Source organism: Electrophorus electricus, chromosome 3, assembly GCF_041902795.1.
Source record: "Electrophorus electricus isolate QZ-2024a chromosome 3, ASM4190279v1, whole genome shotgun sequence".
Taxonomy (NCBI): Eukaryota; Metazoa; Chordata; class Actinopteri; order Gymnotiformes; family Gymnotidae; genus Electrophorus; species Electrophorus electricus.
Genome location: NC_137499.1, coordinates 1,637,359 through 1,652,943, shown reverse-complemented (window position 1 = coordinate 1,652,943; position 15,585 = coordinate 1,637,359). Strand labels below are relative to the sequence as shown.

The window sequence follows — 15,585 nt, the reverse complement described above, 5'->3', positions numbered from 1 at the left end:
TTCTGAGAGCTGTGCTGCGGTCTCACCTCACCTTGTGGCAGTCAGTGATGACGTCAATGTGTGACACTGTGGCACTTACTTAGAGAGTCACTGAACAGGTTATTTAGTGAAGAATCATTGTAAAATTGTTTTTATTGTTCTGGTTTATTTTCAATAACAAGGTTAGTTTAATGACTGTCACATTTGTACACCTATTTTGGTTAAGTAATTATATTTTAAAAGATAATTTTAAAATTGAAAACATTAATATTCAATCACTCCTTACCTGAACATTTCACATTCCTATCTTGTCCCATATAATGTAGTGCCATAAACATATTCTTTTGAACAGAATTTTTAAAAGCATATTAATATCATTTTTCTTAGTCAAGAATGGGTAGCCAGCTGAGTTTTATTTGCAGGTATGCCAAAGGGTTAAAAAGCAAGACCTGCACTATGCCACTTGTGGTCAAGAGTTGGGATGATATCTAAAGCACCTATAGCCTCCACATTGGTGATTTACACGAACCGGGTGTAGAATAACTAAACCAACTGAAAAGTAAATGTCCGGTAGGTTTTTCACATATATTTATCCATTTATATAGTCTTTAAGAGTTGAAATGTTATTGAATCAGGTGTAGCTAAAACATAATATATTGATGACTGTACTGAACATATTTTGTTTTTCAATTTCCCATGCAAAAGGTTTAAAAGCCATTGAATAATTAGGTCAGACAAATAATGAGACTGTACGCCCTCTAGTGGCTCATACTTACAATATTTGCACAAAACGATGTGTGCCAGGCACAGGAAATAGTGTTAAAATAAAATGCATTTTATTATTTTAAACATCTGTAGCTCTGGAAGATGACATTTATATCACAATAAATAAAGGGTTGAGGTAAACACTGATTAAAAATCCCATTTTAACTGATCAAGTGTCAGATAACTTCTCATATTGTGATAAACCGTGAGGCTGTATACAGGACAGGGTAATACAACAGTGTTACTTATTGTTGTTTAAATCATGGTTAACTAGAATTTCTGCCATGTTCTGTATTCAAAGAAATATAGAGTTATACCGATGACCAATCAGTTCTTCTTTGGCCTGGGATTTTCTTAACTGCCTTATGCATGAAAAAGTAAAACTGCTTATTTTTCAGATGAATTACATTCTAACACTATAAACTCACTAATGTACCAGTGTTGGAGTACTAATTGTTCTGTTTTCTGTATTTTATATATCTGCAGTCGATTGGCGGGCAGTCTGATCTTTATGCGTGGATAGCCATACACAGGTTTATGAGTTTTAGCGAATGAGGTCTTTCTCTTTACAACACTGTTTATAAGACATGCTGAAGCCCTTTGATGTGTTTTACATTTCACCACTATTTGAAAACAAATGTAGGCTTTGGGGTGATTTGCAAAGCAGAGTGGGTCTGTATAACATCCAGCTGTTTGTTTCAGAGCATGTCTACCCCAAACAACTCAGACTACCTAATTAAATAGATACTCATTTAAATAAAGAATGCCAATCTTACTTGATTACAAGAACGTATTAATAACAGATCATAATCATAATTTGTCTCATATATTTTATGATGTATCTTGTAACTTTTGCAAAATGTTATTTATTATTAAAGTTATGTAAAACAGTATGTGCATTACTACACTTTTTAATTTTAACTTTGATAATTATTTTTTTCTTGAAAGATTAGACTTCTTTTAGTGTGTTCCCCAGTCACCTGCTTCAGCAACTTATAGACCTGTACTTAAGTAGCTATTAATCAGCTATTAAGGGATTAATGACACAATTTAAGTTTAGAGTGATTCAAGAATTGGATATTTTATTGTATTTTATGTTCCGATTAGTGGTGATTCGCGCTATACTACAGAAGTCTGTTACAGTCCAGTCGACTCAGTCGTGATCCTCCACTTCCTACGGCATGCATCCCACAATGCGTTTCGGCGTTTTCCTTTAGAAACCAGATACGGAGAACGAGGAACGGCGGCGCTCGCGCTCCGCAGTGTGCGTGCATTCGCGAGGCTACGGCGGCGCGAGCTCGCGGAGCGGCTCCCGGGGCTGCGCGAGGCGAGGAACATCTCCGCGGCGGACTGAACCTTCGCCGTGTTCAGGCTAGCGGGGCTGCGGAGTGGGTCTGTGCGCAAAACTCTCCAGTCTGATTCCTTTAATTAAACGTCTGACCTCTCTAATTAAACGTCTTATTCCTTTAACTAAACGAGCCTAATAGTGCTGCCCGGTTAGACCATCTCTATCTTCGGCTCGCCTCTCTTGTCGCACTGTTGTTGTTCCCGGACTGGGCCAGTTGAACATCTAAAGGGACTGTACTGGGAGTTGGACTGGACCAGGAAGAATCTCCTCTGTCGGACCGGGGAGAGACTGGTCTGGAGGCTGGTCTGGAGACTGGACTTTCTCCACCAGGCAGTGGGGGATTATAATGTCAAGACGAAAACAGACCAACCCTTTCAAAGTGAACTGTAGGTATCCCAGGTATTGTAAACACTATTTTCATTTATTTATATTGGAGAATGAATTACACTTATGCCTCCCAGTGCCGGCATTCCGGTTAAACCCATTCACACGCTAAATGTCGGAATTGGTTGGCTGGCAATTGCGTGGATTACTGTTGTGAAATGTACTGTTAGTCTACATCCGCATTGCTTTGTGCGAGAACATCTGCTGCTCAGCTCTCTTAATGGAGCTGCTGCTTTATACTCTTAGTGGATGTTATAACTTTTAGTTTATCTGCTGTTGGCAAACCTAGCTAGAAATTTGGAGTGTGTGTTTTTGTCCTCGGTTAAGACTATAGCTTCCATTTGTACCGAGTCTACCTGCTTTACTCAAGCACTTCAGTGAGATTTAAGTGAAGAGATCAGATGAAATGATGAACCGTTGGACGAATGGCGGAACACCTTCAAACAGAAGGCTAGAGGACCAGTTGCTTTTTCCTAATTGATTCTAATCGATTCTAATCTAACACTACTAGACAGTAACCTGCAATAAATCTTAGCAAAGACAGATTTAAAAAAATAATAATAATAATTTTTATCCCGATCTCTAGTGTCCAATCTTCATTGGGTGCTCACCTGAAAGGTAGCGTAAAGGAAGTTAGGACTTCATGTTTATGGCTGAAGTATGATACCAAGCTATCTGCTCTCATCGGGCTTTTGTCTTTTAGGGCTAATGAAATCGTTCTAACCGTTAGACTATGGGTGTTTAGGTTGAGTACATTGGTTATCCTGAACTGGTCAACATCTTTCCTAAAGCAAATTTGAAATCCTTTTTTGTTTACTGTAAAAACATTTTTTACATACATTTCCAATGGGGTACTTTATCCAGGTTATTTTTGTCGTTGAATATTTGTTCTCCTTATGAACACCGAGGTGTCGTTCATGTGCCTCTGAAATCCCCAACAGACGTGTTTATTTCAGTGGGAATCTACGGGGCATTTTCGTAACACTTGCTTTTAAAACTTTGACATTACTTGTCAGAAATGGACATTTTGTTTTAGTTTGAAAACACTTCACTTTGCTCTTATTCATACACTTTAAGGAGAAAGTAAACCAGACTGTTGTTGTCAATGTATTGCTTTTGACATTGCTAGGTCCTATACCTTATTTCAGAGATCTTTGTACTGTGAGACATTTTTCTCCCTAAAGAGTGCTTATGGCCACCAACACAACATATTTACCTCCACCCCTCCTTCTGGCTGATGTCAGACGGACGGCTGTTTCTCGTTAGTAACATGTCATGAGCCATTCCTGCCCTTTGCATTTGACATTTGCCTAGCAAACATATATATGAACGATGTTTTCCTGCTTTTTGTTGCTGTAAGTGAGAACATATATTGTACAAGTCCATTAAAGGGGATGGCCATAAGATCCTTTTTAAGAGTGTGTTCTACATCCATTTTTGAGTATGACTTGGAAACATTACAGTTTATTCTTTACAACTCTGGGGATCTAACTAAAAGTGCTAAAATGCCTCCAGTTTCACAAATCATTGGGTGGGCTGTCGACATGTGTTTGCAGAAAAAGTTACCTGTTTTATCACACTTGTGTCGATGATGAATCTCTGGGTTTCAGATGATGCTGGAATGTTTTAGAAGAATACAGGAACAAGAATACAGTTCATGATGTGTCTGGATGTCTGTTTGGTGAGCAGTTGGGGACAAACAGTCAGAGTTTTTTACTCTCTGAGTTGGGTACTCTGAATCCACTAATATGTACATATGTTAAGGTTGTTTTGGAGGTGGAGGACTACTGAAAATATAGTTCAGTAAATCCTAGCTCTGGATCAGCAACTGTGGTTTTGTCCTTAGATCCTGCAAATGTGCAGGATTCTGGCCCTCCAGGACCAGAGATCAGCACCTCTGTTTTAGGGCACTTTCACTCTAGAGATTTTTTCCGGACCTAGGTCCGGTATGGGAATTCTGTACACTTGGTCAAGTGTGAAAGCTGTTTTTCGAGTCCGGGAGTGGTCCAGAGTACTGATCCCTGGTTCTCCTGAAAGCGGGGGTCTGGGGTTTGCTACTAGCGAGTTCTGGTGTGGAAGCTACCCGCTCCCGGCCCCTTGTGTGGGGCTGCGTGATTGGTTCATTTTTTAAGGTGACTGCTTCTCCGTTTCTCACTCTTTGAGTGTTTGTTTCCAAGCAAAATAATAAAAAGCAGGAAACAGATTTTTTTCTACCATTTTGCGAAGCTGTGTGTGCAGAGAAGTGACGTAAGGAATTACGCAATCGATAGTGAGCCCCTCCTCAAACAATCCCGGAACTGGTCCTGAGTATGGACATAAGTATTTGGTACAAGTGTCAGAAAGCCCTTAAAATACCAGACCAGGGACCTCCACAGACTGGTCTTTTCTGATTTTCTTAAGTGAGAAGGCATGAGCTGCATTTCCTTAGAGACTGAAATACCACTCTGTCAATTAAAGTGAACACTGGATTGCTTGACTGGTTTGATTGTCTGATGTCTGTCTGCCCCTGTTGCTTTACCCTGAGAAAGTTGAATGCTCACCCACAGAAAGGGCACCGCTGTGTGTGTGTGTTCTGTCTGTCTGGTTTTTAGGGGTGCTGTTGTCGGGAGAGACCGGAGGTGGTCAGTTTGAATCCAAGCACACCCCCACAGCTTGCCGTTTGAGCTGAGTTTTGGCATTCTCTCTCTCTTTTGTGTGTTTTTGTTTTCCACCCCACCCCACCCTCTGCGAGCCTTAGCCGGCTCTTTCTCCCATGTCTGCTGGCTGATGAGTTTGTCTCTTTGTCTGGACTCAGTCAGACACTGCGTCACCTCCTGCCTACAGACACACAGACTCAGAGATAACATCAGTGTGGCAGAGAGTGCGTGAGCAAGCCAGGGAGGAGGAGGGTTGGGGGGTGGTGGAGGAGAGTGGAGGAGGAAGGGGTGGAGGAGGACGGTGTGGTGGAGTAAGAGGGTGGGGGGTGGAGGAGGGTGGGTAGGAAGACAGATGTACAGACACAGCCTAGTTGTGGGGGATGGGCATCTCACACATCAATCACTGGCTGGTGCGGTGGAGCCTCTGTTATGTTCATACTTCAGCACCGAGCCCATCCCTCCCCATACAAATCTGACACCCTGTGAGATGGCCCAGACGCCTCATGAATAGGCTGACACAGTTTGGTGGTGGTAAGAAATCCTCAGTGCCTGTATCTGTTCACTGGGATGACATGCTAATGAACACTGGTGTTGTAAACTTAACTTGGTAAATGTTACTGAAATGCTATAGGATGCAAAAAATAACAATAACAATGCAGTGGGAAAATCTGTAAAAAAAAAAAAAAAGTTGAGCTCATCTCCAGGTGAGCAGAAGAAAAGTACACAGGGTGACTGTGTGCACCTGGCCTTCAACTGCTGGGTGAGTGTGACGTGACTCTAGCTTTGCTGTGTCCTAAACGGGGGAGTAGCATACATACATTTACTCGGCCGTCTTCCGAACAGTTTCCTCTGTAAGCCGTGTTAAGATTGATGTCTTTGAGCAATAATTAGGCTTTGGAGTGGAGCTGGGTCTTGGGCAGACCGAGAGGCTGTAATGAGATGCGCGGTGGCGGGGAACACAGAGGGAGAGGCAGGTCCGCGTGGGCGAACGGGTGCATGCGAAGGAGCCGTTTCTCACAGGCGGCACAGTCCGGCTGTTTCCTGCAGGATAGTGGCGGGTGGGACGGGGGTGTGCGACTGTGACTGTGATTGTGACTGCATATGTGTTAATGCACATATCTGTTACGTTTTGATGCATTATTGCTGGCATTTGCGCCGTGCATGTGTTGACACCATTCTGTCTTGGAGATTGCAGCCATGGTACAGAACAGCATGAAATAATTTTCAGCCTTGATATTAATGTATGCAGTGCCCAAGGCAGATTCTCTAGCAGAGTGGAAGCTTGCATGCATGTCTGCCTAGAAATTATCCTCTGTGTGTGTGTGTGTGTGTGTGTGTGATTCATACAGGAAAAGTATAACTGGTTTAGTGTACTTCTCTCTGCGTGTTCTTGCCTCTGAGAGTGCCCTTGAGCCTGTCTCCATTTAACGTTATACTTTACTTTTCGCTGCCCTCATTTACCATCAGGATACATGTATATTCAACCAGCTGAATGGTTAAGTCAGTGGGCAGGACTTCTTGCATGCAGAGGGGTTTTGGTCCTTATCGCTTCCAGGTCGGTCAGGCCTCGCTTCCTCTTTGATCTGCAGGGCCGTTTCACACGACTGGCTTCTCTGGCCCACAGCACACGTCGGAGATGGATACTAGCGATGACTTTGGGGAAACCCTCGAATGCCACAGCGGCAGCTCCCGAGAACCGGAAGAGCACGACAGCATAACTGGTGAGATCTGCCGTCGCCAGGGAAATGCCTGGGCCCGATCAGCACTGCTCCACTAGAAGGTGTACCACTCGTCACCCGGCCGTGTTCGACACTTTGCTTTTTGTCTGCAGATGACAGCGACAGCGATTTGGATAAGGAGAACTCCTCCGGCTCCTCCGCCGATGACAACGTGTCCAGCAGTAAGGGCAGCCGCTGCTTGGCTCACGGCGGAGACATCAAGGAGGTGAGCCTGCCTGTCAGAACATCGGAGGGAGGTCTTATGACTCCAGAGGTCGCGGTCTTGGTTCCAGCTGGTGCTGGTTGCCATGGTGACCCATAGTAAGCCGCCAACCCCAGGCCGATCCAGAGGAAAGTGTTACTCTCCTTAAGTCTTAGTGACAAGATGTAAATGCACGTTTGAAGTCTAGACTAGCAGCTGGTTCATCTTACAGTCGTCCTCAAGTGAAATGCCTTCCTGATCTGTTTCTGAGTCCTGATTAAAAGGTGAAGTGTTAAAGGAAACCTAGGTCAGTTAACTGGACAGACACTGACACAAAAGCAGAGCGCGGATTCACGGTTCTACGACACATCAGAACCGGCGCTTTCTCCGGGAATGTCGAGGAGCTCCTGCTTGTATCGGGAAGCGAATCTCGATGGTTATTTCTGAAGCGTGATTCACACCTCTATGGCGATGCAGTGCTGAGTGTCACCCTCACCAGTTGGCGTGACTCACACAGAAGTGGGGTACGCTCATATGCCACGTTCCTGCCTCCTCTCAGTCGTTGGCAGCTACCATGGGCCATGTGCCTGGTAGAGTGGGGAGTGTGTGTAAAGTCATAAACTGGCAACATGTTACTACTGCAGCGCCTTAAACCGACATACCCCGCACGCCCCCACGCTGGCCCTTCCGACAGCGCGTCCTGAATCTGCGCTAGCACGCGCCCACTCCACTCATTTCTCTGCTCTTACTGTCAGCCTGAGTCTTTGCCTCCGCTCCAGGACCCATCCCTAACACCCTCCCTGTGTGGTACGTTGTGTCTATTAGGAGAACGAGGGGGGGACAGACCTGGGGAGCAATTTTGTATGTCCCCTCTGCGGCCTGGAGTTCAGCAAGCCAGAGAGGCTGATTGCCCACGTCTACCAGGTGAGGACACCATGCTCCGGGGAGCTGAGACGCTAGCGGCAGCTCGGGGCCTCCCGGAGCCCCGTGACGTGCCTCTCGTAGCCGCAAGTGTGAACCAGGGGAGAGCTGCGATCATACTCTGTCGGGACCCTCTGAAGGGATTTCGGGGTGCGTTTCATGGTGGTTCACTCCTCCGTGTCTCTGGGGGTTGTATTGATGCAGTGGGTCAGGTGAAACCCGTGTACTGCACAATGTGGCCAATAGCTGTCACAACCAGGCATCCATTACGTGCTTTGAAATGTTTAAATGTTCTTTCTAATTTCATATTCATATCTGGTCATCTTGTTTTTGTTTGTTTGTTTACTTGTTGATGTGAGCAGCACACTTCGGCTGTGGGCAGCAGTAAGAGTTACGTGTGTCCAGTGTGTGGACGTGCGCTCAGTTCACCCGGCTCCCTCGGGCGCCACCTCCTCATTCACTCTGACGACCGACTCTCCAACTGTGCGGTGTGTGGCGCTCGCTTCACCGACACCAACAACTTCAACAGGTCTGTAAGCCGCAGCCACAATGAGCCCCAGGGTCAGCGAAGTGCCGACTGACACGTGTTCAGGAATCCTGCCTTTCGTCCGATACGAGCCGAGCCTTGTCCTGTTTCCGCACTGCAGGGAAAAGCTGAAGGAGTTCCTCGGTCCTGTCGGCGTGGAGAACAGCAGTGGAGACCAGGTGTGCTCCATGGGGCAGCCTCTGTCCGTTGGCCCCAGCCCTGGCCCCGCGCTGCCCCCGCTCCCAGACAGCCTCCTCTCCTCTGGGCCCTCCCTGCCCTCCCTCCCTGACGCCCTCAGCCCATCACCCAGCCTGCCGCCGTTGCCCGACCTCCTCAGCCCCATGCCCGTGTACCCGGCCGGGGTGCTGCTTGTGTGCAACAGTTGCGTGGCCTACCAGCAGCTGGTGGGCGGGCAGTCGCCCTCCGTGCGCAAGTGGGCCGCACGGCGCAAGAACGAGCCCGTGGAGGCGCGGCTGCAGCGCCTGGAGCGCGAGCGCGTGGCTAAGAAGAGCAAGCGCGCATGCGAGACGCCGGAGGAGCGAGAGCTCCGCCGGCTGCGCGACCGCGAGGCCAAGCGCATGCAGCGGCTGCAGGAGACAGAGGAGCAGCGGGCGCGGAGGCTCCAGCGCGATCGGGAGGCCATGCGTCTCAAACGTGCCAACGAGACGCCTGAGAGGCGCCAGGCACGGCTGGTGCGCGAGAGGGAGGCCAAGCGGCTCAAGAGGCGGCTGGAGAAGATTGACCCGTCGCTACGCACGCAGATCGAGCACGATCCCGCCGCCATGGCCGCCCTCACGGCCGACATGAACCTCTTCCAGTTCCCCTTTACCATGCCCGTCTCCTCCATGGACAACGGGTTGTTCATGAAGCTACCCTAAACGGACAAACACTCGCTCGTACGCGTGTGCGCGTATACACACACACACACACACACACACACACACGCGAGCATGCAGGCATGGAGTTACAGGTTTCTTAAGACTTCCATTTGAGAGCTCTGGTTGCAACCTGTACAGGCGGGAAACCATTCCAAATGTGCAACTGCTTCAGAAACCTATTTTACAAAAGGTTTCCAAGACACAAACTCTCCACATTTATACAGCAAATTAAAAAGTTAACAGCAGGGTGAAGAATAACGTATCCCTCTGCTTTATGAACAAGAATGTCGTATGCGGATTTGTCTTGCTGCATTTTCAGGGCCTACATACTTCAGATCTAGCACTCAGAGTAGTACAGCACTTCCATAAAGGAGGGTCTCTATTTGCACAAGGACCTACAGTGAGGGGAGGGAGACACGTAGCCACACCCACAGCCCGCTGATGCAATCTGTCAGTCCGCTGGCTAGAGTTTACCCGTAGCTACACCTCCCTCTCCGTGCCAGAGCCGGTCACTGGCTAGCTTAAAACCACGGACTCAACTACCTCAGCACAGGCCAATTCGGTTCCCAGCCTCATCTATGGCTTCTGCCTGGACTGCAGGGGTTATATAGGCCAGCACACAGACTATACATCCATTATGCCAATACGCACTTAAACAGACTCTCCGTGTTACTGTTGCTCTGCTAATCCCCCAACGCCTGTCTAAACAGGCATCATTCACCTGAGGTGTCATTCATCAACAATGCTCTCAATTTGTTACCATATTGTCCTCTCCTGAAAAGCTCTGATATTTGACACACAGTACTGCTGTAAAACTCAAGAGGAAACCAGTGGGTCAGAACAGAACCCGTCTGGCTCGTGTTCCTCTCGGCAGTATCGGACCTTCTGAAGGCTCCGTGCCGGCTTACGGAACACACCCCTCTCTCCCAGGCGGTCGGGGACAGCGAGTGCCACCGTCAGCCCGCTCCCTGACCTAGGAACCGACAGAAGTCATCCTCCTTCATGCTGTTTGCTAACTACGATCTCTTAATGGTCACATTGACCTACTCCTTCACTCAGTTTTGCACATCGTTCACACTGCACACTCCTCAGCCGAACCAGGACTGTGGTCCGCCAGTGCTTGGTCAGTCACGACTGACTCCCCCTCTCCTACTTTGCTGTGGTCACTGTACTGTATGTTTATTACCTCTCTTGTTCTAGTGGGGCCCTGCACCTCAGTATGCTTACCTTTGCAGTCAAGGCATGTACAAATGGAAAAAAAGGTTGCCTTTGTCACTGGACAGTTGTTTTGTGTATAGAGTCAGGTATATCATTCTTAGTTTTGGTATGACTATTGTGTAAATTAGTTTGCATGAAAGATGAAATAATCCAATTGAATGCAGACAGGATGAGTGATAAATCTTTCTTATCTGAAGAATTGAGCATTCATAATTCATAAGCAATTTACTGGAAATTGTAGATGCTGTAGATTATGATTGTATGATGTATATTCAAGTAGTTAAATATAAATATTTATTATATAACATTTACACTAGTTCAGATGTAGACCTGAGTTCACAGAGCTTCACTTAGGGCAAACAGTGTTACAGCACCCATGCCACACTGCCTATTACACACAGTGAGTACCTCTCGAAAACAGGGTAAGCTATTATATTTTACTTTACTGGTATGCTTTGTTTATTTCATTCCATTTATTCATTTCAGTTATTTATTGCTGAAATAACTGACATGCCACTCAACACTGAGATTCAACAAAGACTTCTGTGACAACTTTTGTTCCACATACTCGATAATACCTCTTCGTCGTTACACAGGTTAAATCTGTGGGAGTGAAAGGACTATGTAATGTGCATACCGTATAAAGGTTTCTTGTCTGAGCCATTCCCAGGGGTTGCTCAGGTGGGGAGACCAAGGTTTTGAAGATGGGGCAGTGTCGTTCCAAATACAGCTCTCATGAGTGGCTCAAATCACTATGCAAAGATCTGTACTCAAAAACTGTATCGGACACTTTGTATTAATACTATGCAGATGATGGAAAAGGACTTAAATGCAGCACATTACACAACTCAGGCAATTCTGGAGCACCAGGGTCAGCATTCGCAAAGCACTGCAGACTACAGTTGCTGATCCTGAAGCTTTTTGGAGCCGAGGTCATGGTAGACAAGAGAAGCTTCTCCTCCTTACTCAGCACTCCTAGTCTGCGATGTGTACTGGCCCGGGGCTTGTGGCACTCGGCTCCTGGAGTATGACTGAATAAACTGATGTATCGATACTCCAGGGAATGTAGCCATCATTGCCATAGTTTACGTCATAAAGGCGGAGCTTGATTTTAGGATTGTGACCCCCAGATGATGGGTATTGCAGTTCCCATTATACAGCGTGGCTCTACTGTTTAGAGAGTTTGGCTGCGCAGGACTGATCTTCACAAATCTCAGAGTTGAGGGTTTAACTAGGTCGAGATTCCTCCCCATCTCATAGAGATCTTGGTCACAAAACCGGTCTGAAGTCAGGACTACCCCCACTCGTCTGAACTTTGTGAATAGCAGCTCTATGTACTTTCTAAAGAAAACTCATTTTTAAGCATTTAAAAATGCATTTTTAAATATTGAGTTACTTAGTCATAAAGCCATGTTGACACCTTATGCATTAAAAAGGGAAGATGTATTGATAGTTGATTTCCACTTCAGAATAGCTTTTTGAAGCCTAATCTGGTGTCTGGGGCTATTTTAGTTCAGTTTTGCATGTTGTACGCTACATGTCCTAGATATTTTATGAGCTTGCGTTCAGTTATTGTATGCCTGCTTAGTTCTGTTCTAACTAATCTAAGGAGAGGGACCTATTGACAAATTACCTTTTTGTTAGTCTATCAGGGTACTGGCTTGATGATCAATGTTTACAGATGTCAGTAAAGGCCAAATGACAGAAGGAACAGAAGTGAAACAGAGAACACCGCACACATTTTGTCACACTTCCGAATGCCCCTTTCGGAAAGCCATTCTTTGTTACAGAAATATGTCTAAAGATTGCTCTGAAATCAGGAACAGAATGTTGGAATAAACATGGACCTGACTGCTAAGTGTCTCCTTGTCTGTGTGCGTTGCGCGAGGTCTGTAAACACTCCGCTCTGCACACTGAGACGGCCTGCCACTTATCTCATCACAAAGGCCTCCATTCTTCTCCCAGACCTGGCAGAGTGCTCTGAAATCCTAACAATGCAGACAGGTCCCCAGAGCAGCCCGAGGGTGAGACAAGGACATGGTCAAGATCACACTATATCTACTGTTGTTTGAATAGGGAATCTTTGGTTAGGCAAACTTTAGTACTTACAAGAACTGGAAATGGGAGATTCAATAGATGTAGCAGTAAGGTGCACAATACCCTTTTCACTCAAACTCTTAGGAATTTAGACAATGTAATAGGAAAGTGAGCCAGGCCAGTTTGGTAATATTATATATATATATTTATACACATATATATATATATATATATATATTATATTGTGTTTACTTAACAAACATGATAAATGCAATGTTTCCAAGAAGTTAGCTGTAACAATAAAAATACAATATCTTTGTGTCCTTACATAGAATTAAAACAGCAAAACAAAAACAAAGTCAGCCCTAAGTAGTTCACAGAGAGGTACAAATATACAGTACAAATCTATTTTATTCAAAGAGGGTACAAAAAAAAAAAAAGAAAGAAATGCAACAAAATATAGTTATTAATGCTTTGTAAAGTTCAGGTAGGTGTAGGGTAGTCTAAGGGAGCACTTTGGGTAGACAACTCTAAGGCTTCTGATAAGAATTAATACATATTGGTACGGCCATACGATATTAAAACTCACTATACAAAGTTCATACAACCTGGATTATACTTGAGGATTGAATATTACATACACATCATTGCATATATTTTGCAGATCCTTTATGCATTAAAGATGCGATTTCTTGTCACACATCACATAAAAAGCAGTGTCACTTAGTGCCAAAAAGTACAATGTCAAATTTGAAAGTACATAATTACTCCTTTAAAACTTTTAAACCACTCTCACTTTCTCCTGATGTCAATCTCCATTACCTAGTCTAGCCTGCAACAATGCCATGGTCAGTCTGGGTTCCACACAAATACATCAGGCACCACGACGTGTGGACTCTGGAAGGGTCAGAAAACCTCTCAAAAAGGAGAAAAGTCACAAAATTAGACAAGTGATAGTACTACCAATAACAGATGCGTCACTGATTTGAGCATTCATCCACTCCCCCAACATACTGCAACCTCTGTGGTGCAGCCAAGACGCTGCACAATAGTTGACAGCAGATGCAACTCGTCACCTCCAGTGACCACTCGTCACCCGCTGTGATTCATCTCCATGCGAGGGGACCTCTCCTCCGTCTCATCAGTACTACAGAGCAGGAGGTCCCCTCTGAACTTTGTCTGCCAAGCATTTCCCATAAGTCTTGCTTTTACAGTAGGCATAAACGTGACCATGATAAGGATTTAAGAGGCAAACGCTCATGAGTAAAGTACACTGGAGTTCCTGTGGCTTACACACCACAGCAGTGCAAGGGTTAGGGTTCCTCTTTACCTCGGCTTCGCCATTTGTGAATAAGGTCCAAACTAAAATCAACTGAAACATTTGAAAATTGTACACTTTCTATAAAGTTCATATTGAGTATTGATATAGATACATACTGTGTGTATAAATACAGATACACACTGTGAACCAGGTCGGCGCACAATCAGTAGGCGTCAATTTTTTTACTGAGTATTTGTCAATAAACACATTGAAATGTAATATAATTTTAATCCTTTACAGAGGGAGTCAGCGTTAACCTGCTAAAGGGGGGGGACGACTACTGCTTTCTGCTCTAATCAGAATGGATATATGAGAGAGAGAGAGAAAGAAAGAAAGAGAAAGAAAGAGAGAGAGAGAGAGTCACCCGTAAGTGTTGTTTTATTAACAACAAACGTTGTACATCTTAAGGCGTTACCGACAAGCGTCTTGATAATATAGAAAACTTACCATCTTATATTTACACACATACACAAGTGTTGAATGATTGTTTTAACTTAGTTTCGCATATAATTCAATATTAAAGGAAGGGTTACTATGTAACCAAGTCATGGGGAGGGGGGGTTAAGTGCAAGACATCTTTCATTTAGTTAAAAGTAGGGGTCAGTATAGTGGGTGATTAGATACATTTTGTGTAACTGGTTTTATATGGAGCAGGGTGAGCAGATACTGCTAAAGGCATGTAACATAATGGTCAAGAGTACAGGCTCATTATCCATCTACAGGTGGCACTGTGCAGTTTGTGTACACAAGATGCAAGGTATGAGTGGGTATACAATCCAGACCATGAATCATCCCCACAAGGGGCTGGAGACAGAGGGAGACATGAACACAGGAGCAACACACATCGCTGACAAGACCCTGTACAAACGTGTGTGTCTAATGCGATTAAGAACCCCGGGGGGGGGGGGGGGGGGTATATGGGAAGATTATGAGCAGGAAGGCCACCATATAGTCAGATGATTATGGCAGCAGATTGGAGTGGATGCATGCAGAGCACAGTAATGGGCAATGGCTGAGTCAGGGCAGACCAGAGTAATCACACACAGATGAGACAATGGGGAAGGCACATACAGCTCTTCTCAGACACAGTGCACCAGAGTGGGAGAGAGTGTCCCGGTTTCAGTCCGGAAGCCTTACATATGCTGCTGGCTTCCCGCCCACCTGGGTCTGACGGACCAGTCACGCCAGAGACTCTTCTGAGCGCCTGAGGCTGGTAGGAAGGATGGTGTGTTTGAAAAGGCGCAGAATAGAGGGCACAGCTGGCGACACTCTGACATACAGTAACAAGCAACATAAAATAAATGACTAGAAATAAACTTCAAGTTACACGACAAAGTGGAAAACACGTCTGGCCGATTGGTAACAGAAGGCGGTAATTGACCATACGGATTATTTTACTAAGAATGCGACACACAGATGGCTACATCAAGGTTGAAAAAACAAACCAACCAAAAAACAGAAAGAAAGAAGGGCACAGTCTCGTTGAGGAGGATTGCATGATCAGTGAATAGTGAGTGTAATACAAAAGAGAAAGTCCAGTTGCTTATTGAGTAAACAAGGACACTGCTGTGAAAGTTAGATCTGAGCATTTACTGCATAGCTCATGCTAAAACTGTACAGTGTTCAGGTAATCTGTGTGGAAGGGTATTGCT

General features: G+C 45.2%; 1 protein-coding gene across 5 annotated transcripts; it reads left to right on the top strand.

The window, feature by feature from the left end:
• Positions 1–1,958: 1,958 nt before the first annotated feature.
• On the top strand, positions 1,959–13,060 carry znf821 (zinc finger protein 821). 5 transcript variants are annotated; one of them, XM_027007477.3, is made up of 6 exons: positions 1,959–2,478; positions 6,702–6,833; positions 6,944–7,056; positions 7,858–7,956; positions 8,316–8,482; positions 8,601–13,060. In XM_027007477.3, exons 1-6 carry the CDS (start codon positions 2,439–2,441, stop codon positions 9,355–9,357), a joined length of 1,308 nt encoding a protein of 435 aa, XP_026863278.1. In that variant the 5' UTR covers positions 1,959–2,438; the 3' UTR covers positions 9,358–13,060. The 5 variants fall into 5 exon arrangements, with proteins under 5 accessions (XP_026863278.1, XP_026863281.1, XP_026863280.1 ...); XM_027007480.3 differs by having other exon boundaries at positions 1,960–2,478; positions 6,737–6,833; XM_027007479.3 differs by having other exon boundaries at positions 1,960–2,491; positions 6,737–6,833.
• The last annotated feature ends 2,525 nt before the right edge of the window (positions 13,061–15,585 follow it).

Coding starts and splice junctions, on each gene's coding strand:
- znf821 (XM_027007477.3), top strand. CDS start 2,439: ATGTCAAGACGAAAACAGACCAACCCTTTCAAAGTGAACT. Junction 2,479..6,701: donor CAACCCTTTCAAAGTGAACT/GTAGGTATCCCA, acceptor TTTGATCTGCAG/GGCCGTTTCACACGACTGGC. Junction 7,057..7,857: donor ACGGCGGAGACATCAAGGAG/GTGAGCCTGCCT, acceptor TGTGTCTATTAG/GAGAACGAGGGGGGGACAGA.